The sequence below is a fragment of the Phaseolus vulgaris genome, chromosome 3, assembly GCF_051622355.1.
Source record: "Phaseolus vulgaris cultivar YP4 chromosome 3, ASM5162235v1, whole genome shotgun sequence".
NCBI lineage: Eukaryota > Viridiplantae > Streptophyta > Magnoliopsida > Fabales > Fabaceae > Phaseolus > Phaseolus vulgaris.
This window is the reverse complement of record NC_143500.1, coordinates 45,541,057-45,567,457: the sequence shown is the minus strand read 5'-3', so window position 1 is coordinate 45,567,457 and position 26,401 is coordinate 45,541,057. Positions and strand designations below refer to the sequence as shown.

The 26,401-nt window shown below is 32.2% G+C and overlaps 4 protein-coding genes across 4 annotated transcripts; all 4 read right to left on the bottom strand.

The window, feature by feature from the left end:
- Positions 1–415: 415 nt before the first annotated feature.
- Positions 416–2,117, bottom strand: GAE5 (UDP-D-glucuronate 4-epimerase 5). Its single transcript, XM_068608897.2, has one exon. The coding sequence runs from the start codon at positions 1,977–1,979 to the stop codon at positions 690–692; it is 1,290 nt and encodes a 429-aa protein (XP_068464998.1). The 5' UTR covers positions 1,980–2,117; the 3' UTR covers positions 416–689.
- A 7,464-nt stretch (positions 2,118–9,581) lies between these two features.
- LOC137808006 (geraniol 8-hydroxylase) lies at positions 9,582–12,380 on the bottom strand. The gene is made up of 2 exons (XM_068608895.2): positions 11,339–12,380; positions 9,582–10,325 (listed from the first exon to the last, which is right to left on the bottom strand). Exons 1-2 carry the CDS (start codon positions 12,242–12,244, stop codon positions 9,699–9,701), a joined length of 1,533 nt encoding a protein of 510 aa, XP_068464996.2. The 5' UTR covers positions 12,245–12,380; the 3' UTR covers positions 9,582–9,698.
- Positions 12,381–13,137: 757 nt separating this feature from the next.
- LOC137808005 (geraniol 8-hydroxylase) lies at positions 13,138–16,207 on the bottom strand. The gene is made up of 2 exons (XM_068608894.2): positions 14,917–16,207; positions 13,138–13,912 (listed from the first exon to the last, which is right to left on the bottom strand). Exons 1-2 carry the CDS (start codon positions 15,901–15,903, stop codon positions 13,301–13,303), a joined length of 1,599 nt encoding a protein of 532 aa, XP_068464995.1. The 5' UTR covers positions 15,904–16,207; the 3' UTR covers positions 13,138–13,300.
- Positions 16,208–20,041: 3,834 nt separating this feature from the next.
- LOC137808004 (copper ion binding protein) lies at positions 20,042–25,459 on the bottom strand. The gene is made up of 2 exons (XM_068608893.2): positions 25,319–25,459; positions 20,042–20,770 (listed from the first exon to the last, which is right to left on the bottom strand). The coding sequence occupies exon 2, from the start codon at positions 20,756–20,758 to the stop codon at positions 20,252–20,254; it is 507 nt and encodes a 168-aa protein (XP_068464994.1). The 5' UTR covers positions 20,759–20,770; positions 25,319–25,459; the 3' UTR covers positions 20,042–20,251.
- Positions 25,460–26,401: the final 942 nt, after the last annotated feature.

The window sequence follows — 26,401 nt, the reverse complement described above, 5'->3', positions numbered from 1 at the left end:
TATGAAAGAATCGTGTCACGAAGCATTTGATTCAAATTGAAACCATCAAACTTCGTCGCATATAATCACAAACCATCTGACAATAATTTCATAAATGACCAAATACATATTTATCATTTTATCTTGGTTTCATTACCAGTTCATAACGACGGTCAGCTGTTAATGAATCAGTCATCAACCCAAAACAGCAGCCACAGATGGCAGAAACGTTAAATCAAATAGCATTCTGAATGACAGTTCAACAATCCTGCTCATTCAGAGTCACTGAAACATGTATATACATGCACATTTACAACCAATACCACTCTCATCTAACATCCGGAATCTGCACCAAACATATGTCATACCCACAACAGGCCATTCATCAACCAAATAACAAGCTAGTTTAAACCAAAATCAGAGCAAAGCAAGTCCATAAGCACAAATAAGTAAAATATCAATTCGATTCCTAGAGTCTCAACTAAAAAATGTACAATGGCTAACCTAAAAGGCAGGCGGCAGGCATACAAATGAAAATGAAAAAAAAAAAACAAATTACAAGAGAAATGACAGAACAGAACATGATGGTAGACCACCCTAAACCCCTAATACAACTGTAAACCCCCAAATACAATCATCAGCTGGGCACCAAAAGAATAGGGGCAGGGAACAATGACTTGTGCAGCAAAGCAAAAGAATCACATCACCATTCACCAGGAGCTCTTCTTGGAGTAAAATTCAAGGTACCACTTCACAAACTTCCTGAGCCCAGTCTCCAAATCAGTGGTAGGCCTGTAGCCAAGGTCCCTGTGGGCCAAACTAATATTGGCATGAGTGAACTTAACATCTCCATTTGTTGGCATGGGAAGCATCTTCTTCTTCGCTTTCACCTTAAGAAGCTTCTCCAAAATCGCAACAAGCTCACTCACAGGCACAGGGGAAGTATTCCCCAAATTAAAAACCCTCAATTGCGCAGGCCCTTTCTTCTTCCCGCCACTCCCAGTACTCTTCTTGGACGTATCCAAAGCCCCCAAACACCCCTTCACAATATCGTCAATGTAGGTGAAATCCCTTGCCACGGTTCCACCATCGGGGGACTCAAATATCGTAATCTGCTTTCCCTTGAGAATATCCTTCGTGAAGAAGAAATACGCCATGTCGGGCCTGCCCCACGGCCCGTAAACCGTGAAGAACCGAAGACCAGTGATGGCAAGCCCATATATGTGGTTATAGCTGTGAGCGATTTCCTCACCAGCCTTCTTCGACGCGGCGTAGAGACTCGCCGGTTGATCTGTACGGTCCTTCTCCGAGAACGGAACCTTCGAATTGAGCCCGTAGACGGAGCTGGACGAGGCCCAAACCACCGCTGGCTGAGGGTTCGCGTTTTTGCAGGCCTCTAGAAGGTTCACGAAGCCTGCGATGTTACTGTGAACGTAGGATCCAGGGTTCTGCATCGCGTAGCGGACCCCGGCCTGCGCAGCGAGGTGCATGACGTGCGTGAAGGGTACGACGTCGAAGAGCTTGCTGAGAAGCACGGCGTCGTTGAGGTCGCCGTCGACGATGAATACGCCGGCGCGGTCGAGGAGGCGTTGGCGTGCGCGCTTGAGGTTGGGGTCGTAGTAGCGGTTGAAGTTGTCGAGGCCGAGGACTCCATCACCGCGGCGCTTGAGGGCGAGGGAGACGTGCGTTCCAACAAAGCCCGAGGCGCCGGTGACGAGGACGGCGAGGCTGGAGGAGGAGGAGCGGCGCGCGGATTTGGCCACGCGCTTCTCCCAGTGGGAGCCGCCCCAGGAGTCGCCTAGGGCGCGGCGGGGGGAGGCGGAGGGAGACGGCGGAGAGAGGATGAAGAGGAAGAGGATGAATGCGAGAAAGAAGGAGGACCAGAGAGTAAGCTTAGAGAGTGAGGAGTGGATGCGGAGGCGGTGGTGGATGTAAGGGGATTTTTCTGGCTTCAATTTCCCCGGCGTTGAGGGCGCGTTGTGCTCATTCACTTGCGACATTTCATTCAACCCCCACACTTTTCAATGCGCACTGCCAAAGTTTTTTTTTTATCTGATGAAGATGAAGAAGATGATGCTGAGGGATACAAAAGGGTTTCTGTGATTACTTTTTCGTTTTTGCTTCTTTCCACCCCTAACTTAGATGTGTCTTTTATTTATACCACGTTTCCATTAGGATGCTTCCAAAATACGCACGTGGCACCTCTTTTTAAAACTAAGCTTTTATTTAGAAAACAAATATTATTTTTCTTTCTTTTATTTACTTACTTGTTATTGTTTACTCATATTTAAATAATTTAAATAATGGTAGAAAAAATATTTTAATAAATTTTAAATAAAAATGATTGTAAAAAGTTTAACAAATCTTAATTATGTAAAAATTCAAATAATATACCATAAGTTAGTGCAAATTTTGAGCACCTACCTAATATTAAATATAAAAGGTACAAAAAAATAAAATAAGATGAGAAAACAAAATTAAATTACAATAACTGAAAAAAAATACAAAAAATAATATGAATTCATATCAGATCTTTTTCTTTTATATTCGCAATATTCTCTCCAAACTTTTATTTACACTAATGTTCAAATTCTCCAAATTTGTGAAAGTATTTTAATATCATAATGGATCGGAAATACTCATCTAGTTTGTGAATATAGTCTTCAAGTATTGGTTGACTTTAATCGTGAAGATGTTGTTCATCATTTAGGTAAATCCTATATATTGTCATACATTGTTGACATTATTTACATTCAATCTTTTAAGACTTTTTCACTAAAAATTCAGACCAATCTAATTAGATAGATGCATTGAAGGTTAAGTCCAACTACAATAAGTTATCCTATCATACATGTAATAAGAATAATCTAGAAAGAATAACGTATGAAAAAGTCATATCATTTTTTGTGCATTTGATAATATGTTTTATGATATGTAATGATACTAATTAATGAAAATATTTTTTTATGATACATAACATAAAAATGTTTTTAGTATAATAATTATGAAAAATAAACTCAAAATGATTAAACATATAGATTTGTGAATCAAATAGGACTTTTTTTTTAAATTTATAATGCAATTTTAAAACTCTAGTAACATTATCATCATCATCTGTCGGCTGGTTAAGGATTCAGAAGGAATTTCAAGCTTCACAATTCATAAGAACAAAAGCTGTGAAATAAAAAACCCAAAGTTAAATATTTAAAACTTACATAACAACTTGCTTTCTTTGTTTTTTTTATCCTCACAAGAAGAGATTGCTCCCAAACTATCCCTTCCTCCCCCCCATATTTTCGTTACATTTCTACTTAAATAATTAAAAATAAATAAACATTATCTCCCTTTTATAAATAATACACACTCAAAAGCAGGGTCAAACTTCATTTCACTTTTATCAACAATATAAACTCAAAAGCAAAAATACAGGGTTAAAATGCACTGTACAATAAATATGGTTCATAAATAAATAAATCAGTAGCTAATTCTTACCCAAATGTCTTTTGGTCTCATCCAAATATTTTTTACCTTTTTTATGGACAATAAAAACGATAAATGTAAACTACTTTCGGGATGATTCAACCCATATATTAAAAAAAAAATCTTAAGCCAACTCGTCTAACTGGATACTGAGATCTCACCTGAAAGAACAAATCTCTGAAAAAAAACATCGACAAATCATCCTCATACAGACCAAGACACCAGTCAGACAAAAAGAAAAACGTAGCATGAGACTTGACAATGACCAAACCTTTAATTGAATCAAGGCAAAAACTTCTTAAACGTCAGTCACACCCTTATTAAAAATTACATTGTTCATATGCTTTCACAACTCGCTTACCACTGCAATCCAAATCACCGCTCCCCCATACATCCCTGAAGCATTTTCGAGTCTGAATTGAGAAAAATTCAGCAAAGGAACGTTGTGAGGACAAACTGTACTCCAATCCATTCAATGCAATGACTCCAAACTAGCCAAACAAATCTACACTTGAAAAACTAATGTCGACAGGACTCTTCATCCACCCTGCAGAGACTACACAAAGGACTATCTAACACGATCTCACGTTTTTTCAAATTGATCTGGTGGTTATGTTATTCTCCAACACCTTCCAAACAGTAACGAGTGGAGAATGTTGTGCTTTAGACCTCCAAAACTACTTATATATAGTGTGGTTGGCTTGAGGTACATTGGCATGATAAATCTTTTAAGGATTTGAGTTTGGTTTTGGAAACTATTTTCGTATTTGCAATGTAATTTTATAAGGAAAAACTTTAAATCGCTAATTGTAATACATTGCAAAGATGATTATGATCAAAACATTCTTTTTTTCAAATGACTAAAACGTTTGTTGGTATATACTGTCACAAGTTATTATATCATTACATAAAACATAATGTATATGGGGGATTGTTGCAGAGTGAGCAATAAACTCATTTTGGTAAGAAAATCTTGCGATCTTGATAAATTTTTCATTGCAAAAGTAACTGGTGCTGAACTTCTGAAGGCAACAAATCTCCAACCACTTTCATAGATTATTATCACTGCTTCCTTTCCATATATTTAATATTAATGAATATAAATTAATAAATATAAACTTGCATAAAAGAAGTTGTTAATATCCCAGTAGTAGCAATAAATATGTCATACATTATAAAATAATATTTTAACACGTTGGCAGATGTCACATGATAATGCTATATTAATTTGATTTGGCAAAAATATTATTTAAAATTTTCTTTTATACTTTAATTGTAATTTTGGTCCTAAACTCTCTTAACATAATTTTTAATTATTTTTTTTATTTTGGATATGACAAAGTAAAAAATAATAATTACGCGACTCAGGACGTTTTAGAATAATTATATAATTTAATCAATAGAATAATTAATTATTTTTTTCTTTAAAAATAGTTTTTATTTAATACTTTTTTTTTTATAATGGAAGTAACGTATCTTGAAATTTACAAATTATAATTTTTAAAAATGTAAAACATACAAATTTAACCTATTCCTACTTTCTCTTGAATCTTGAAAGGATATTATCCCAATTTATTCAGTAAAGAAAACAGGCTATATATAACTTTATATAAAAAGGTAGGAATAATTAACCTACTTAACCTGTGAAAACAAAAAATATGTTTTTTCATCCATTCCCATTTTGTTCCATTATGCTCTCCTAATTTCTATTTATAAGATCTAATTACCTAATTCATTAGGATTAAGAAAACTCGTTAATTTCCTTGCAAAAATAAATAAATAAAAGCACTTAATTTACTTGATGCAGTAAATATATCTTAAATTTATATTTTTCTATGGTAACTTCTCCCTCTTTTAATTAGATATATATTGTATTCCAAAATTAATTTATGGCAGAAACATTATGAATGGTATTAAAGAAAGGACTAATCATACTTTCAATTTAAGTATTATAAAAAAAATATTTTTCCTTTTTACCATCTCTTGACCTATTCTTACCCTTTTCTTTAGAAGTGAGGAAGGTTCTATTACTCAACCTGTATCTTACACCAAATAACTGAAATAAGTAATCAAATTAGGTAAGCATCTTCAACTCTCCCATGTTCAACTGAAACAACTGTTTTATAAGCTATATAATGTTTACTTTTTTATAGTTAACTACATATTTTTTCTTTTCAATAATCTTTTAAATATATTATTAATGTTTCTTTAGACCTTTTGTAAAAGTATAGCAGTAAAATGAAGAGATAAAAAAAATGTGATGAATAATATCATTGGTGTTTAATTAGTTAAAGAAAAGGTACAGACTTAGCAAGGAAGCAAGGTTTCCATAGGTATCTTGTTTTGTAATTCCAGTTAGATAGATAACACTACTATTTGTGGTTTTTAAACTGTTAAATCAGAAACAAATCATCCAATTTTCTTTAGTCATAATTAATGCAGAAGAATATGTATGATGAAGATGCCTACATCAGCTTTGTAATGTGGACTTTGGCCTCGACAAAGTCTTTAAACTCACTTCAAGGTAAGAGCTTCAAGATATAACTGGAGAAACATGTATTAATAGAATACTTAAAAATGTAACATGTTTAATTAAGAAAAGTGATGATAATTTAAGAGGAGTTAAAAATCATTACAATGTTTGAAAATAAAAATATTATTAGGTTCTATTCATTCAACTCGCTAACTCATTTGTTAAAAGAAGTTACAAAAGATGAATGAAATTGAAAGAAAAAAATGTAAGAAAATAAAATAAAATTCATTGTGTTTGAAGAGAGAAGTCTAAAACCATATTTTTTTTTATCCTGAAGATAGTTTTTGTTTTCTTAATTTGGTATGAGAGGGTAGGATAAAAAATTCATTTGTTTTCTTTTATGTTTTCTACCAAAAAATAAAGATGGATTTCATCCATTTTTTTAAATATATGTTTAAGAAAAATTATATATGACACATTTTTACTCTATTTTTTTATAAAAAAATGGTATTTGTTTTTTTATTTTATTTTCACTTCTAATCAATAAGCATGTAATTTTAGTTGTTGAGTTATGGTTGATGTGTTTGGATTACATTTTTGAACTTTGTTAAAATTGTTTTTGAAATTGTTAAAATTGTTAGTGCAGAAGTTGTTTTGAAAATTGATTTTGTTTTGCACAAATAGGTGCTTCTATGTATCTCGCTTGAGCATCAAATTGTTGTTTAAATATTGCTCAAGCGAAGACTATCCACTTGAGTGTAAAGTATATTGCTGAAACGATTGTATAAATACTGAAGTCACAACACTCTTTAGTAAGAATTACATTTTCAGAAGAAAAAAAGTGTCACAATGATTATTTTTTCTATAAAATTTCAATCACTAAAGTGGTGACCATCAACTTTAATGTAAAACATATCACTAAGGGTTAATGTTTTTGATGATTAAAGAGAGTGTAATTATTTCATATCATTCATTCACGTGTGCAAGATAATGGTGGTACGATACACATATATCAATTAAAATATTAAAATTACTCTAGTCTAAGTATATTATTTTACATTAAATATATTATTTTGCATTAAATATATTATTTTACGTGGAGTCCAACCATGTGACTTACAAACTCAAATCTGCATGTTTGTCCGTATTATTGTAGATTTAAAAAAAATGAGTAAAGAGTATCAATGTTAATTTTTAATAAAATTTTGCGTAAGATAAAAAATAATTCATGAAATATAATTAATTTATACTCAAATTCAAAATCAGTTTTTAGAAAAATTAACATAATAGAATTATAAAATAATTTATAAATAATTAATTTAGTTTATAGAAAAAAATATTTATGAAGAAGTCAAATAGAACCTCATAATTTGTTTGTCAAGGAGAGGCTTATTTCCAAAAAGGTTGGATGTTGACGTGTTCAGAGTTTCAGACTGTTTCTTCCTTGCATTCCATATCTTCTTTTGCCACCTCCATATACAATATGAAAATACATTTTTGTCTTTCTTCATTTAAAAAAAACTTATGGATTACATAATTCAGAAGTTAAATAAGACTTCCGAATTATGTAATCCAGAGAATAATCATGCATATGAAAAATGGCTTCTAGATTATGTAATCCGATAGCTAATTACAAATTTGAAAAATGACTTTCGAATTACGTAATCCAGAATATTATAAAGAGACATTTTTGGAAATTTGAAAAACTTATGGAGGTGAAAGAAGAAGGTACGGAGGTGCAGGAAGAAACAGCCAGAGTTTCATGATCAGTGTATGTGGGACCAAGGCAGTAATTGGACCCTATTGGGCTAGTCAAACTGGGAGGACTTAATTGGGCTAGCCCGGAACAAGTGTAATTATAAAAAGAGATCAAACTTCTTAAAAATGCTGATGTAAAACTCACTCTCATTTTTATTCACATTTAGGTTATTAGTCTTCATTTATCAACTAAATAATATCTTTAACTCACACTTAAAAAATTTAAAACAAATAAAACTAATTTAATAATTAGGTGTGTTCAAATTAAATAAATAACAGAATGAATGTTGTATATATGAAACTGGATGGGAAATTAAGAGTTTGTTTGTTTAATTTAGTTTTCCTTTTCTTTTTCTTAAAAGGTAATAAACTACTTTTTTTCCTCCTAAATCCTTGTTTGCTTTGAGTTACTATGCCTTCATGAAAAATATGACTTTAAACAGTGTATTGATTTCTTAAAAGAAAATTTAAAAAATGGACAATATAAAATATGTAATTTATATTTAATTTGGCTCTATAAAAAATAAAAATACAATTTTCATTATAGTGTTTTGTTTTTTAATATTTTTATTCAATTAAACAATATTTTATTTTTTAAAATCCCAAGTTAGTTTTAGTTTATAAAACAACTCAATTTACTCTTTTTTTTTCTTATTTTAATCTTCTAAAGGTACAGACGTAATTTTATCCAAATGGGTTTAATAATAAATTTTCCAAGTATTTATGAAGCTATATGGATTCATGTGTCATATTTTATGATTGATAAATTCTTTTCTCAATTACATATATACAACTTTTAAATAAGAATGATAAATAAAATGTTCTCACCATTATGGTATTATACATATGTCTATGTTATGTGACCCTTTATAAGTGGTTTATGTTATGTGACCCTTTATAAGTGGTCCTTTGTCTTTGTGACTCTTTATTGATGTAGATTGTAGAATTATAAAAAAGACATAGATAAGTGGTTCCTTTATAAGTGTTTTCTTGTTTCTATTTTTGTGAACCTCGACATCTAGCAGATGTCTAAATTGAAGCATCTCTTAAATTAATTGAAAAAATTCTAAACCCTCAATATTGAACTTTATTAATATATGCTAATATTTGCAAAACTCCCCAACTTGTCACTTCACTTAACGCTCAATCCAATGTGTCTCTAGCCACATCAACAACACTTGTTGCCGTTGAGAAAAAGTTAATAGAAATGATCAATTTGGGTACTTTTTAGAAAACAAAGAGACAAAATTAATTTTTTTAAAATTACTGTGCTAAATTGAATATTGACCATAAATATAAGGATCAATAAGATATAATTATACCTAGATTTAATAAGATATTGAGATTCAAATAATGCACTGAGTTAAAATAAACAAATGTTTCATATGTGAAGAGTTTATAGAGGGTGAGAATTATCAATATTCTATTAGAAATATCAAAATTATCTTATAAATGAAAATTATCACATGAGATCAAGGTAGATTGCCATATATAATAGATGCTGATAGATGTTATAACGTTAATTTTAGTTCTATAAAAATAATCAATTTATTGTTATTTATTCAATGTGAGTATTGATGGACAATTGTGGACATTATCCATATATATTGATTATACTGTATATTTAATTTAAACATTAGTTTACATTTTGTGTTTATGTATAATTTTGTAACTATGCTTGTATTTTGATATGAAAGCAAATAGAGTTAATCAGTAATGAACCGGAGAAGTTAGTAGTTATAGTAGTTGAGTTTTGAGAATGTTAGATAGTGTAAGTTAGTAGTTATAGTAGTTGAGTTTTGAGAATGTTAGATAGTGTACTTCCAACCTACTCAAGTAACACTAGCAAAATCTTATAGTAAAAAATATTGAGATCGAAACAGATAATAGGCAAATGCATGTTTATTGTTGAATTACTAAACTTGATTACAATATATGAATTAAGTAACAAGAAGTAGAATATGCGGCATTGGTGATGAGGGATTATTGAGTGTTGAATACATAAATATTATATTGAATTGTAAAGCTTTGGGTTGGATAACCGCGGGGTGGGGATGACAACAAGAGGTGTTTTCTTTTTTAGAACAATACCAAATTTTTCTGAGGTATCTAACTTTTCTCCTTTGGGTATTGTCCAATCAAATAAGTGTAAAAGTGTTGCCAGAAAATATAGAACTGTTCTCTCAGCCATTGCGATTCCTGCACAAATTCTTCTTCCAGAGCCAAAAGGGAAATAACTGAAGTCATTGCCAGTGAAATCCCATTTTGCATCTAAAAACCTTGTAGGGTCAAATTCGAGTGGGTTTTCCCAAATGGAAGGATCTCTATGAATAGCCCACACATTAATGAACACTCGAGACCCCTTTGGAATTGTGTAACCTCCCACATTGGTGGTTTGACTTGGACAATGTGGGATTAGAAGTGGAAGCACAGGGTGCAATCGAAGGGTTTCTTTCATCACAGCTTGCAAGTAGATCAACTTACTAAGGTGAGACTCTTCTACTGTGTTATCTTTCCCAACTACAACTTCCAACTCCTCTTGGACTCTCTTCATTATCTCTGGATTATGCATTACTTCTGCTATTGCAAACTCTATGGTGTTTGAAGATGTGTCGGTTCCCCCTGTAACCATATCCTGTTTGTGTTCATCAAAGATTTTGTACGATATTAATCATGAAATATTCAATATTATTCTTTTTTCTAACCTCAATAAAGATGTAGTTGCAGTGTAAAGATTTTGTTAGATTGACTAAGGATATACTTACCATTGAATAACATTATCTAATTAATTTATGACTTTCATTTTCTCCTCTCAAATAATGGTAAAATTTAGCATTTTTATTTTGTTTTCTCTCATTTGTATTTTTCTCCACTTCCTTACTTCCTTACTGCGCAAATAAAGAAAGGGTTAATGTACAACTAATAAGAGCATCAAATGAAACAATATAGGAAAGGTATAAATTTTAAAATTGCGTGGAGTATTGATAAATTTGAAACCTAATATATATATTAATTCATCGAATAAGTTAGGTTAATTCAATTGGATTAGGCCTACATAATGGCTTTCAATTTTTTTTTCTCTCAATTTCACACTAAAATGGTTATTGAAGTACGCTTTTAAGATTTTTTTTCTAAAATAAATTTTTTTTTAATTGGTGTATTAAAGTCGTATTCTAATTAATATATACATATATAATATACATCAATTGGATTTTTTTTAAAAAAAAAATCATACTTACAAGCACAGAAGTTTTTAAGAACACGACTTCAGAACACCAATTATTTTTTTTAGCATTTTATAAAATAAAAGTCTAAAAAATTGTTTTAAAACACAACTTTAGAGTGAAATTGAAAAAATAATTGAAAGTCGACGAGTTCTAATTTAAAAAAAAAAAATTGATCTCAACAAAATTGGTGAACTAAGCATAACTTCTTTATTTTAGATTTAAAATCGTACACGCATAAATAACTTATTCATTTATGTGATTTTTAATTTTTTTTTATCTATTTTGATAAAAAAAAGTACGGAAAAACTATACCAATTATATAATTTACGCTTTAAGGAAAAAGTCATGAAAAAAATGAGACTAGAAAATTGAGCAACTGGTAGAATTGGAAAAGCAAAGTTTGTTTGTTTAGGAAAGGTACCATGAAAAGGGCCTTGATGTGGGTGAGGGTCAATGGCGTCTTGGAATCACCGCTTTCGGAATCCTTAAGATCTAACAAAAACTGCAGAAAATCCTTCCTTTCTTTCCTTTTCCCATTTTCTTCTTCATCGACCTTCACTCGTTCACCAATCATCCTTTCAAATATCCCATCGAACCGTGACGCCAACACCTGCATCTCTTTCTCCACACCTTGCAAATCGAACCGCGCCAACCAGGGAAAAAAGTCCGAGAGATTGGGCTTCCCCAAAAGCTGCGTCATCTCCGCCACCAACTCCCTAAACTCCGCCCCCAAAGTTTCCCTCTCCGCCCCTTCCACCGCCGTGCCCCACATCATACTGGTTATCACATTCATCACCGTCAGAAACACCTGCTCCCCCACGTTCACCGCACTCTCCGCTCGGCCGTACAAATACGACACCGTTTTACGCATCTCGTTGCGCCGCAGATCGTACACGGAGTCCAGGGTGATGTTGCTCAGCATCTTGGCAGTGCACACTTTCCTCAGCATCCGCCATTCGGCTCCGTAGGGGTTCCATGCTATGTCAACACCGCCGTAGGTGGCAACCCTGCCGGCGACGGGGACGTCGCGGTTGGCAAAAACAGTGTCGTGGTCTTTGAGGACCTCACGAGCCAGGGCCGATGAAGTTGTGACGATGGCGAGCTTGCTCCCGAGTCGGAGCTTGTAAATTGGGCCGTGGGTTTGGGCCAAGGCGGCGAAGTAAGTGTGAAGGTCCGGGTGAAGAGATAGAAGGTTCCCGAAGACAGGAAGGGCCCGTGGCCCAGGTGGAAGGCTCTGAGAGTTGGGTTTGATGAAGTAGAGGCATGCGTAGCAAATGACTGCGAGAAGGACACAGAAAAGCAGAAGCAAGGTTGAGAGGGTAAACATGGTGCTATTATTGCGTTGAAATCTGAAAGATGCGTTTCTCTTTTAAATCATTTGCAAATATTTAAATCATATATATGAATTAATAAAAGAGCATCTACCGCTCTATATATTATTATTATATAATATTTTATCAGAAAAATCAGTGTCAAGTGGATGTATTCAATGCAATGAATAATTAGACTACCATGGGAATAAAATCTGCAAACGACAGGTGTAGTTTTGTTTGCCGAGTTGACGGGTTGAACATGATCACATAAATCCTCTTTTATCGCCAAATATTTCATTTAAAAGCCATGAAATTATATGGTTTCTATTTTTTTAAAATTAAAAAATAATTTTTAGATAATTTTATTAATAAAAATTACATTAAAAAAGTAGGGTGAGAAAATATATTTTTGTTTTTATTTAAGAGAAGATAAAATAAAATAAAATAAATGTATGGTATTATGTACGTTAAGGAGTAGATTTGAAAGGAAAATATGAAAATAGATATTTTTAGTGGTTATAGTCTTATAGAAGTTTAGAGAGGAAACACTAGAGCGAAACACTACTATTCTTTATAATTTGTTATAATTATAAACACCACAAAACCCACATGAAATATTTAATGTATAAACAAAGGTCGGGAAATTTATGGGGGTCTAGCTTCAGTGATACCTAAATTTATGGGAGTCTTCTTGCATTTAACGAGTTTCATTTTTTTAATGCTTAATTTATTACCTTTTTGCCGGTAATTTCTTCATCTTCTAACGAGTTAGACAAATGAAAAAGTAATTCCCACTAAAAAATAATCGCGGTTGTATTAAGGATTTAATAATAGAACTACAGCAATCTATAACTAAATGCAATTTTATTAAGGTCTTGTTTAGGCTAATATTTTGTAGACAACAGAGTTTCAGCTAACAAATCTTTATTAAATTCTTGTTTTGAAGTTTTTTTTTTCTTACATTTTGTTGAAGCATTCAAAAGAAAAGGCATATGGTGGGTACTTAAATATTATTAGAAGTATGTTCCCTTGCTTAGTGCATAATTATGATATTAAGTTATTATAAAAGTTTAGTTTGGGTTGGAGAAGCGTGGTGTGGGAATAGCAATCATAGGCATTTTCTTTCTTAGAACAATTCCAAATTGTTCTGATATCTCTAACTTTTGTCCCTGTGGTATTGTCCAGTCAAATAAGTGCAGAAGTGTGGCAAGAAGATGCAGAACAGTCTTCTCAGCCATTGTTATTCCTGCACAGATTCTTCTTCCAGATCCAAAGGGAAAATAATTGAAGTCATTGCCAGTGAAATCCCATTTTGCATCTAAGAACCTTGTGGGATCAAATTGGAGTGGTTTGTCCCAGACGGAAGGGTCTCTATGAATGGCCCATACATTGATGAAGACTCGAGAACCCTTTGGGATGGTGTAGCCTCCCACGTTGGTGGTTTGACTAGGGCAATGTGGGACTAAAAGTGGAAGTGCAGGATGCAATCGAAGAGTCTCTTTCATCACAGCTTGCAAGTAAATCAACTTATGAAGGTGAGACTCTTCTACCATCTTATCTTTTCCAACCACATTTTCCAACTCTTCTTGAACTCTCTTCATCACTTCTGCCTTCTGCATTATTTCTGCCATTGCAAACTCAACTGTGTTGGAAGATGTATCCGTTCCACCTACAATCATATCCTGTTTTGTTCTCATGCACAAATCTCCCTAACATTAGTCTCACCATATTCTCCAACAAAATAATTAATTTACCATTTACTTAGCTTATGTACTTATGTGAAAACTTAAATGCTATTATACTTATAAAACTTGTTTATCTTGCTAGCCCAACAAATACAGAAAAAATTGTGATTGAAGAAAATTAGGAAAACAAGGCTATAAAGTACTAAAAAAACAAAAAACATTATATATAACAATAAATACCTGCATAAAAAATAAATAATAAAATTGATTATAAATAAAACATAATTAATTATACCTAAAATCATAATAATTATATCGTAATATAGTAAAATATTGACAAAAATAATTGGTTCTGAATAAATAAAATAAAATAATTAATTTTTTTGATATTTTATAAATAATTTATTTTAAAATAATTTATTTTTATTTATTAAAGTTTTATAATAATTTTATTCAACTTAAAATTTATTTTAACTTTAATTTACATTTTCAAAAAATTTCTTAAGTTATTAATTTAAAATCACATTTATTATACCATCCAAAACTCTAAACACGTTAAATTTACTATAATTTTTTTATTCATGATTTTCTCAAACTTGAATCCAAATAATCTAACTTCCAATTCTATTTCTCTTCCTTTCTTCCCTTTGATCCAGACAAACTTACAAACTTATATCACCTCCTAATAATTCTTTATAAAAAAAAATTATTTAATAATTTTATTTACATTTTAACTTAATATCTTTATTTAATATGTTATTATTAATCACAGGTGTCAAATGGTTATATTTATAAAAGCTGGTGTGAAGATTTTTTTATCTTCCACATTCTTATCATCTCATAAACTTACCACTCAAATATATTATTCTTTTATTCTACAATTGTTTTAAAAAGAAAAGGTAAAATTGAAGAAATAATTTAGATTTAGATTTTGGAAAGGAAATCCAAAAAGGAGATGCAAAGAAGGTAATGAAGTTTGAAAGTGAAGTAAGAAAAGGTACCATGAGGAGGGCCTTAACGTGGGTCATGGTGAATGGGGTCTTTGAATCAGGGCCTTCAGAATCCTTAAGATCCAACAAATACTGCACAAAATTCTTCCTTTTTTTCTTTTTCCCATCTTCTTCTTCTTCTTCTTCTTCTTCCACCTTCACTCCTTCACCAATCATCTTTTCAAATATTCCATCTAACCGGGGTACCAACGCCTGCATCTGTTTCTCCACGCCCTGCAAATCGAACCGGGCCAACCCGGGAAAAAAGTCCGAAACATTGGGCTTCCCCAGAAGCAGCGTCATCTCCGCCACCAACTCCCTGAACTCCGCTCCCAAACTCTCCCTTTCCACCTCTTCCACCGCCCCGCCCCACATCATACTGGTTATCACATTCATCACCGTCAGAAACGCCTGCTCCCCGACGTTCACCGCACTCCCCGCTCGGTCGTACAAATACGACACCGTTTTGCACACCTCGTTGCGCCGCAGATCGTACACGGAATCCAGGGTGGCGGTGCTCAACATCTTCACCACGCACACTTTCCTCAGCATCCGCCATTCGGCTCCGTACGGGGTCCATACTATGTCGGATCCACCATAGGTGGCAATCCTACCGGCGACGGGGACGTCGCGGTTGGCGAAAACGGTGTCGTTGTCTTTGAGGACCTCGCGAGCAACGGTGGGTGAAGTTATGACGATGGCGAGCTTGGTCCCGAGTTGAAGTTTGAAAATTGGGCCGTGTATCTGGGCCAAGGCGGCGAAGTAAGTGTGAAGCTGAGGGTGAAGAGATAAAAGGTTTCCGAATAAGGGGAGGCCCGGTGGAGCCGGTGGTAGGTTTTGGGGGTTGGGTTTGAGGAATCGGTAGCACGTTATTAGGAAAATAAGGAAGAAGATTATAAGGGTAGTTGTGGGTTGATCACACCAATACAGGGTTTGAGATAGAGCTGAGGAGAGAGACATGGTGGTGTAATTATGAGTATTCTTGTGTTGGGATTTCATATAAAGGAAATGAGAATTTGGAAGATAGAGGTAGCGAGTAATGCAAAGAAAATTAGCAGAAACCGACAAATTATTACATGTTTGGAAGGGCGCACGATGGTTAGACGACAGAAGGGGAATCTTAGGTTTTTTTTGCTTAACTCACTAGGTATCATCACTTCATACTATATATGAAATTTCAATTTTAAATTAAAGATTTTTGAAATTGTTTTCGAGTCTGAGAAGAAGAAAACTTGGAAGTCATGAACAAATAGAGAAAGTAGGGTGACAAAAAAAATATTTTTGTGTTTATTTCAAAGAGAAGATAAAATAAAATAAATGTAGTGGTATTTGTGGGTTAAGGAGTAGATCTTTTTAATGGTTATAGTCTTATAGAAGTTTAGAGAGGAAAAACTAGAGAGGAAGAGTGGCTTGGCGGAAAAAGAAATGCTTTTAAAGCTATGTTTTTAAGTTCTAATTACATTTTTTTTAAACTTATCTTTATGTAATAAATGAGTTTAAATGACATGTATTATTAATATAAAATATTTTTTGTTAATAAAGAAGTTATTCATAATATGAATTTTAAGATAATTTATAATGATTGATAAATTTGGTTTTTTCTATACTGTTTTTTCCAAAAATGATTGGTGTTCTGTAGATTGTTCTCTTTCTTTCTTTCTTTCACATATAAACAAACGTTCTAATACTTACAAAATTATTTCAAATCAAGCATTACTTGTTCATTTTCGTAACGTATAGAATTGTCTATATTAAAACAAAAAAAATCAATATTTTAACGGTTACCAACAAAACAAATCACCCTTGCAATTTTTGTTACATCTATATTCACTTTAAATGCTACCCACAAATTAATAATATAAAATTAATATAAATATTTAAATTTTAACTTTATAAATTTAACAAATTTAACGATTTGTGATTAGATAATGTAAAAAAGATATTATATTATTAATATATGTATTATTTGTTTACATATATATATAATATTTTTTTAGATATTAAACTCTCAACTTATCACTGTCCTAGGTGCCATGAAATGTATAAACACAGGTCTGGAAATTTATGGGGGTTTGGCTTCAGTGATACCTAAATTCTGGTTCCCAAATGTGTGTGATCTCCCTTTCTTCTATTTAGGAAAGTGGAGCTATTTGGTTGGAATATTATCTAAAAATACTCAAACACAAGTTTGGTCTAAACCAAATATTCAACATTAGAAATCGTATTTTAAATTTTTGTTTACTTTTTCAAAATTCTTATATGTAAATGTTTTTTTAATGAAATAATGTATTTAAACATGATTTTTAAAATTTTATTTTTGTAATTTTTAATTGGATTTTAGCATTTTTTTAAATTGAATATTAATTTTCTGTTTTGATCTTTTAATTAACTTATAGGTTTTTTTATTTATTCAAAAATAGTTATTATGAAAAATTAAAAATGTACTAATGATTTTAGTTTTAAATAAATTTTTGTATATTTTAATTTATATACTTTTCTTAATAGTGTGATTCAATAATTAAATAATGATGTTAATTAAATATAATTTGAAAAATATAAAATAGTAAGTAAATCAATAATTTGAATAAAAAACATTAAGGACATCAAAAGTATAAATAAATAAAAAAATTGAAATAAAATTTTTACATTATTTATATGAACAATTTTTATTATGTGATATTTATTCTGATAATAAGTTTTTTTTTTCCTTATTTAAAATTAGTTCATTCATTTTGTTATGAAGATAATTGTTATGAAGACAAGTAAGTTAAGTGTTTGATTGTTTATTGTGTATATGAGAATTAAGAATGAAATTCAATCTTGTATAAGATAACAAATAACTTCATTTCAAACCTGATGAAACTGAACTTTATTTTGTAAATATTTTGTAGAGTGTCAATAACAATAATGATGTGAAAATAAGGTAGTCAAAGAACTTGAAACTCCTCATGATTACACCAACAGTCATTTAACTCAATTGTGTTTGACATTAGTCGTCGACTAAGTTGAGGAGTTACTATCTTTTGAACATTGAACTCAAAAATTTCTTGATTATAGCTTGAACATGACACATGGTTGATCTTTATTCATATTTCTCGAGTAAGGTAGTGATATCATTAGGGTATTGATGTCTTGCTCACAACATGTACTCTATCTTAATGTTTCATTCAACAAATTACGATTTAGTTCTTTTAAATGTTGATTTAATAAAAATAGAAATGGGTAAGGAATGTGCTCCCTTCAAAATAGAGTTCATGCATTTGACAATAGTGATTGTCATGCATACCTCTTGTCTTCATCATATGCTTGAGTCCATTTATCTATTGGTATCTAATCTATCCATGAAATCACTTGTTGAAACTTCAATCTCATAGGTGATAACTTAGATTGAACTAGGAGTTGTTTCATCCTCCCTCACGCCGAGACTGTCAAGTCGTGCGTGAGACTATATATTATGGGTGGTCCGATAGTGGCCCAATAGCGAGTGACATTGATACCATATTACAAAGTGGACTTTAAGCCTAACTCAACCCCATAAAACCGGCTCAATGGGGTGAAGTTTGCACCCACTTATATACTATGAATTACTTAATACATTTGAAGTACATCTTATTTTAAAGTATAATTTTTAATTTCATGAATTATATTTCAAATCAATTCCATAAAATTATAATTTAATTTAAACAAATATATTTTAAAAGGATCCACTTTAATAATAATTTGATTCTAATTAAAATGTTTTTCAATCACTTTATTTACAACAAATATGGATTAGATGGAGACTATAATCATCACATTCATTGAAGCATTGATATTTATATAACAAAATTACAATACTAGAAATCTCAACCTTTCTATCCCTATTACACGCCAATAAATAAAAAATTAAGAATCTTGTGTAGTCTACAAAAGCAGAACAACTAATAAATGTTGCCTTCGAGACCAACTGCACTATCACAAGAAAGGATAAAGAAATATTTAATCCATTTTCTAATAATGTATTTATAATAAAATTAAAGAATATATATATATATATATATATATATATAAATTAGAAGTAAAATATATCATTTGTTTTATATAATTAAGAGCACTTAAATATTTTTTGAAGTTAAGATACACAGAAATATGACTACCTTATTATCCATTTTCATCCTATTAATGAGTAAGTATTCATTTAATTTTATTTTCAATTCATGACAATTCCACTTTCTAGAATACAGTTGGTGTTAATACCTTTTGAGAAACTGGTTGGAGACAAAAATACAGACTCGAAATACCATATTAAAAATGGTTTGAATTTTGAAACCTGTGCAATAGAACGAATGAAGAGTTAGGGAAGGAGTATTTAACAGTATTAAATTGTATCTTGTTTCTATAAATAAGGATCTTAAACCTTAGATTCATCCTAATTCATTCTTAATCTTGATGTTCGTTTAAGATAAATATCTTAAACTGTAGAGTCCTTAAGTTTGATCTCCTTTTATGAATAAACCTTAATTTTAATTTCATTTTTAAATTTTACTCTCTTTTAAATTCAGGTTGAACTATTAATAAAGAAAAATCTTAACCATTTACTTATTTAATTATTTTAAAACTCAGTAATTATATAGTTTACGTCAAATAATTTTTTCAAACACTAAGACATAATAAAACTTATAATTAAAAAAATTCAAATAAATTTTTATTATTTTAAAATTTATAAATTCATGTTTTTTACATTTTAATACATGATCAAATGAATTGTAATAAACTAAGAAAAAAAATTATTTGTAGAAAATGTAAATTTTAAGTGAGTGATAAAAGAAAATTAAGGAAGAATCGAAACAAAATTAAACTTCATTGCGTCTATTTTCAAAATAAGATAGTTTAAAGATTAATAAAAATAAAGCTAAGTTTAAAATGTCTTCAGTTTAGGGTACTTTAGGGATCTTTTTCCCTTCAAAGTATTTTAGACAGTTAAGGTCAAGTTTCCAATTAATACTATTTTTTCATGTTCTTAGCTACAGTACGTCGCCTAACGTTGTTTTGGGTTGTAAAAGCTGTTCCAGCATAAAAACAAAAATGAATAACGATACTCAAAGTTGATAAAACCAGCAGCGTCTCTATTTTTTAGAGTTAGTAGCATACTTGTAACTGATCAACTTGAAAATATTCCCTTGATAGAAAGGGCAAGCAAATAACAAATTGTTCAGCACTTATTGTAGGCTGACAAACATGGTTTAATGTTGCGAATGAGACTAAACAAAATTGGCAGTAGCACCATCAGTATTTACCAGTATTTAGCTCACTAGTTTATTTGCATTTGTCACACGAATTTCCTTTTAAACCACTACTCAGTATAAAATCACTTGTCACCTAAACGGCCAAACCTACGCAGGCAATCAGCAAAACTGGTAACAAGACTAGCACACTTCAAAGGATCCTTGATATGTTCCTTGTAACATGATAAGGTCGCAAATCTCTCGGCCGTGCATGGCTCAGGCTTTGGGTTTGGAAGCTTATACTCTTTAGCATGAAGATCCTTTGCCTTCTGGGTTACTTCCTGCAGCATATTATCCTCTTGCTTCTGCAATCTTTCCAAAATCTTCTCACTTTCCTGAAGCATAGATTGAATACCTTCTAACTCTGACTGTAGAGGTTGAGCAGGAAGAGTGGCAGGTAGATGCATAGGGGGCTGCACTGGCCACCCTGGAATAACTGCACTCTCGGGCTTTTTAGTTTCATTAGATTGGGACTTTTCAGGGTCTCTTGCCACCTTTCGTCTACTCTTTCTGGTTTTTTTCTTCGGCACAGCATCATCAACAAGCTGATTAACAAGGTCATTGCTAATCTGAATCGTAAACTCACCCATAATTGATAGCTCCTACATAAGGTACCCGAAAGATATCATGAAAGTAATGATGTTAAAAACAAATTGATGCAGGTAATGTAGAAAAAATAATTAAAATTGGGATCATTTTTATAATTTATGGATATTTTATTGATTTTGGTGGCTCCTGTTTTAGGTATCATAAGCATTTAAGTGTCTTATTTGTAAGTCCAAGGACCCTTACGCTATGTTTAAATAAGTAAAGGTGGGTTAAATGGAAGGTTGGAATAAAATATTGGGATGGAATGAAATGGAATAACCATCAATCTGAACATAGCCTTAATGAGCTAGGGTTAGTAGAAAAGTAAAGAATTACGTTTAGGGAGTTGTTTCCTTGTAATTTGTTTTCTAGTAGTTACTTGTGTTTGAATGTTGTGCTTAATAATTGTAATTTGGAATTCTCAAGAGATGTAGGTTTGGAGGTATTATAATTTGAAAGGTTTCTAAGTTATTTTGCTCTTGTTGGACTTTTACTGGACCTTAAAGTTGTTTGTAACCAAATTCTCACGAATTCTAATGCTCCTACCTACTCGGGAGTAGTGGTTGTGTCTCTCCACTCTTCATACTTTTGAAAACAATTCAACGTCCCTAGTCTCTCACTCCTCTCACTGTGGTGGTCGCACCCACATCAATTACTTCAGCCGTTGGGGTCACGCTAAAGAAGAATGTCACACCAAAGCTCACAAGAAGTCTAAGCTAGCTAATGTGGCCGAAGCCACCACTCTTACTTTAGATATCATGATTTTTGCTACTGAGTATCATGAACTTCTTCTGAAGCTTCGAGCAACCAACCAACTTGCATAATTTTGTTTTGGTAGTGGCTCAATAGACTTTGTTTCTCAGTCTTCCTCTCATAAACCTTGGATACTTGATTGTGATGCCTCAAATCATATAACTGGTAACAATCTCCTTTTACCTCGACCTTTTCGGACTCCATGCCTTTTGTTAATCTTGCAGACTACTCTCAAATGAAAGTTTGGTGCATCGAACAAACTCATCCTCTTCCTCAACTTTCTTTTAACTATGCTTTATTTATCCCTAGACGCCCTTTTAATCTAACCTTTATTTGCAAACTTACCAGCACTCTTAATTATTGTCCTGATTATTAATAATTTTGATCTTGTACAGGAACGACATAGTGGAATGATGATACTAAAAATGCTATGGCGAGGAAATAGTTGGATTGGGTTTCCACTCTTGGAACCAAAGTTTGCATTTATCATTGGACAACAATCTATGTGGGGACACTGTTAAGTGAATTGATAAATTAATTTATTAAAGTCCTAATGGCATAGGATTTTGAACGAGGCTCAACTAAATTTTAAAGCACTTTCAATTGTTGGGCATGGTGTGGCAATATTACATATGTACAGAAACCTAATTATTAATCCCAATGTCATTTTTGTCAATTTATTGTTATGTACTGTCATCACTAGCTTTTGTTATCAATTTTGTTGTACCTTAACAAAAATGTGATTTCATGTTTGGCTGGACAACATGCAGATTTTGCCTTTAGTGTTTTCAGATCTGCGACAAGAAACCTTTTCTATCTTCATGTGACGTGTCTTGTACTATTACCACAACATGTTTTGGTTTTCAATTTTGTGAATGGATTTGTGATCAAGTTTTTGTTTTGGTGTCATTCATTCTCCATCCCCCCTAGCATTGCCAATTGTACTAGTCTGGTAAATGTTACCATGTTGTCTAGCCCTTTAAGCAGGGAATTTCCTAAGGGTTCTTAAAGGTCGCCCAATCCAACAAAATGCCTTGGATTGGAAATCCTAGACCCACCTCTATAACTGCTAAAATCATAGCACTAAGTTTGGTAGTGAACTTCAGTGTATTGATAAAATCAGGTGTAGAGAACCTATCTAAACTCATCACTTTAGCCCTTTCTGAAAATAAGTTTCAGGTCAAATTCATCCAGAACTGTCCAAACTTTCTCACCTTCAGGGCTCCGTCTACATGGCAATGTATTAGAAGGTGCAATACCAGATAAACTTCTGAATCAAAAGACCTAACAAAAAATTTTCTGCATCAAAACATGTTGGTTGGTTAAATACCTGATTCTATCTCACAGCTTGATATGCTTTCACACTTAGTCCTTCAAGGCAAGAAACTTAATGGGTCCATTCCAAGAAGCATGAGGCAGCTTAATCAGCTTTAGTCTTAAGATCTCTCTCACAGCCAGCTCACAGGATCAATTCCTGTTGATGTCATTGCTCACTTAAAACGGATGTAACTTGACCTTTCTTAATACCACTTGGTTGGGCATGTTGGAAATTATACAAGCTATTGATATTCCAAACAATAATCTTTCAGCCTTCATTTCTTTGGAAATGTTACAAGCCATTGGTATGAAAGCTGTTTAATCTTGATTTTTCAGGAATCAATATTTCAGGTTCTATTCTTGCCGAAAATTTTAGTCACATGGACTTGCTTGAAATCTTAAACCATCAAGAAATCACTTAAAGGTGAAATCCCTGAAATATTGGCAGAACTTTATTAGAGTTCCCTGGGCCTTTGTTAGAGTAAACTACAAAGGAGCTATTCCTGATGGCTTTACCAACCTTTCCTTCAGTCAACTATCCAAAAAGAGTATATATGTGGCAAGACAACATACACCACAAGAACATTAAAATGGTGCAAGTTAACCCCCTTATACAATTAAAAAAAAAAAGCTGTAACTTGCCATCGATCCTATGGCAACATTGTGTTCACTGTAGTAAGAGAACAACACAATGCAGAGCCTCATTAGTCTTAGGCATCAAATGTGTTTGCATTCTTTTGATGTTCCATTAAATACTGCTGGTTGCTTGAGGTTTACATTTTGAGAATCCTAGAGTCCTTATTAGAGCTATCAGAGTGTGCACACTAAGTGCCAGCTCAACCTCATTCAATCACTACCTTACGTCTCCGTTTCTCTTTCATTGAGTAGACTGCCCACATTAGGGTGTCTCTTGATTTCTGTTGAATTTGGTGTCTGATGAGTTGTGTTTCTGTTTTACATCTTGCTTTACAATTGGGTCGTTTATTATCTCCTTGCCCTGAACCAGCAAGTGTGTACTTATGTATATGTTGTAAGCTTCTTACAATTTCTCTCATGAAGTAATGGACTTTTTATTGTTCTTATTTATAATTGATAATTTGTAAATTGTAAGGCTAAAAGTTTATCATCAGTAAGGAGTGTGCTGATATGAAATTTTCTGCTCGATAGCTACCTTTGTACCTTAAGATGATACCTTTTTACCTTTAAAGTTGGACAACATGTGCTCAAATTTCGAATTTATAACATTAACGAGATTTTGCTGACGAAAAAATGAAGCTTTCTATAGCTTCTATTTAAGCCATTTACTAAAATAATGTGATAAAACATCATGTATAAAGGAAGCTTGCTTGCTTTTAATTTAGTTTTAAGAATTAGAATATAATATAGGAAAACCTAATAGTGGCTACTAATGGAGAATAACCCTAATTATCTATTGTACATATTTCAAAATTACTAAGATCAACAAATCATATATTTTACACTCATCCTCAAGATGGAGCATATAAACCATGAATCATGCTTGTTACAAATGTGGTGAATAAAAAAGCTCTTCATGGATTTAGTGAGCATATTTCTACTAGGAAATGGTAGTGCTAGATGAGGATTGTGCAACTTAGATGCCAAGCAAGCACTTAAGTGGACCCAAGTCCTTGGTCTAAAATTGACTATGAAGGTGAGATTTGAGTTAAAGAATGCACTCAGAGTCATCACCAGTGATGATATTGCCATCAACATATATAGCAAGATAGATGCACAAGCCAAATAGAGTAAACACTTAAGCCTATAAATAAAACGTGAGTCCTTAGAGACAATAAAATCAGGTGAAGAGATCAATGGTGGATGAGTGTCATGACAAGAAAAAGGGCAAACAAAGGTGATTTCAGCTACAAGGGAAAAAGTGTTGCCATAATGTGGGCAAAAAATTTGAATATAACCCTGAGCTACCAAACGAGCTTTGTAACGATCAATTGTACCATCAGGTTTGATCTTCATTGTATAGACCCAACCTAATAGTGGTTTTGTCGGGAGGCAAGGAAACAAGCTCCCATGTGTTGCTAGCATCCAAAGCATTCAACGTCGCTGATTGCCAATTGTGGTCAACAAAGCTTCACTTGTGGACTTAGAAATTGATCCAGAGTCCAAAGAAGATAACAAAGAAAAATAGGAAGGCGATAATGAGTCACAATTTAGAGCATAGGCTTTACCAATGCTTTTCAAAAATGGACTTCCTCTCTATCTTTTTCTCCTATATCACTCCCTGCATTAAAGGTTACCAAAATCGCTATTCAACTCGTAAACTCAACCCTCGAACCTAATCAACTCGCGCACGTAGAATGGTTTTTTAGTAGGCTCGTGAACTCGAGCAAACTCGCTCAAACTCGTGTAAAATCACGAGTTTAGAGTTAATTCAGCGAGCTCGGTTGGACACTAGAAAAAAGCAAAAACGACACTGGATTCGTTTGTTCGTAGGTCAAGATTTATGCAGAACGCACCTGAGTAACAAATCCCGTGGTTCACTGGTTCTCTCTTGCAAGTTTCTGTCCGTTTCGGGCGTTGATGTCGCTTCTCCTATCCCACGAACAGATCTGTGGTGTCTTTCTCAGGTAGTTGTTTTTGTTTTACGTTTCCACATTCACCTTTTGAATTGTCCCTGCGATCTCACTGCCCTCCCCAATCCTATTTCTTCTTTGTTCGTTTCATAGCTGGGTTGGATAATTGGGTTTTCTTACTACTTTCGCCATTTTGGATCCTTGGGCCTCGCTTTAAGTCCAGTAACTTTTAAAAAAAAAACACAACTGAAAATGCAGAGAGGAAAGTAGGTGAATTTCGTTAGTGTAAATAATTATTAGTTGTATTGAAAGCTAGACATAAGAGTTTTTTTTATACAAGTGTATTAACTATTTATAATAGCAATAATTTTATTTTTAATGAATATAAATGAGATTTTTCCTTTTTCAAAAATATCTTATACTTTTTATTATAATTAAAATTTTATATTTAATTAAATATTTATATTAATTTAAGTTAAAAAAATTTAAAAAATAAATTAAAAAGTAATTATTGTAACGATAGTCATTACGATATTGTTAATTTATTAGAATTTAATTATTTTAAGTAACAATACTTTAACAAATAAAAATTATACTTACCAAAAAAAATTATAAATTTAGTGTTCATGGTTTTGTCTCCCTGAAAAGAATTGGTTAAATTATTTTTTTAACTAGTGATATTATTAACTTAATATTATTTTTTATAAATATTGTTGGATTTTTTTTTTTTGAAAAAGTTGTGTCAGTCGATATTAATATGTCATGAGTATTTCATATAATAAGAAAATTAATATATCACTTTTAATTTTAAACCTTAAGATAATAGGTATATGAGTCTTATTTTTTATATATGGTCCTACATTTCTATTCCAACTCCTTATAAAAAACACTTTAAATACAAAAAAATTCTAATAAGATTCAATCACTCAGGTGTTCTATTCATGTTTACTGTACTTTGTTGAGTTTTTTCTTTTAAAAAAGTTAGTGTTATTCGACATTAATGAATCATGAACATTTCATATAAAA

Coding starts and splice junctions, on each gene's coding strand:
- LOC137808004 (XM_068608893.2), bottom strand. CDS start 20,758: ATGGGTGAGTTTACGATTCAGATTAGCAATGACCTTGTTAATCAGCTT.
- LOC137808006 (XM_068608895.2), bottom strand. CDS start 12,244: ATGTTTACCCTCTCAACCTTGCTTCTGCTTTTCTGTGTCCTTCTCGCA. Junction 10,326..11,338: donor ACATCAAGGCCCTTTTCATG/GTACCTTTCCTA, acceptor GAACACAAACAG/GATATGGTTACAGGGGGAAC.
- GAE5 (XM_068608897.2), bottom strand. CDS start 1,979: ATGTCGCAAGTGAATGAGCACAACGCGCCCTCAACGCCGGGGAAATTG.
- LOC137808005 (XM_068608894.2), bottom strand. CDS start 15,903: ATGAAATCCCAACACAAGAATACTCATAATTACACCACCATGTCTCTC. Junction 13,913..14,916: donor ACGTTAAGGCCCTCCTCATG/GTACCTTTTCTT, acceptor AGAACAAAACAG/GATATGATTGTAGGTGGAAC.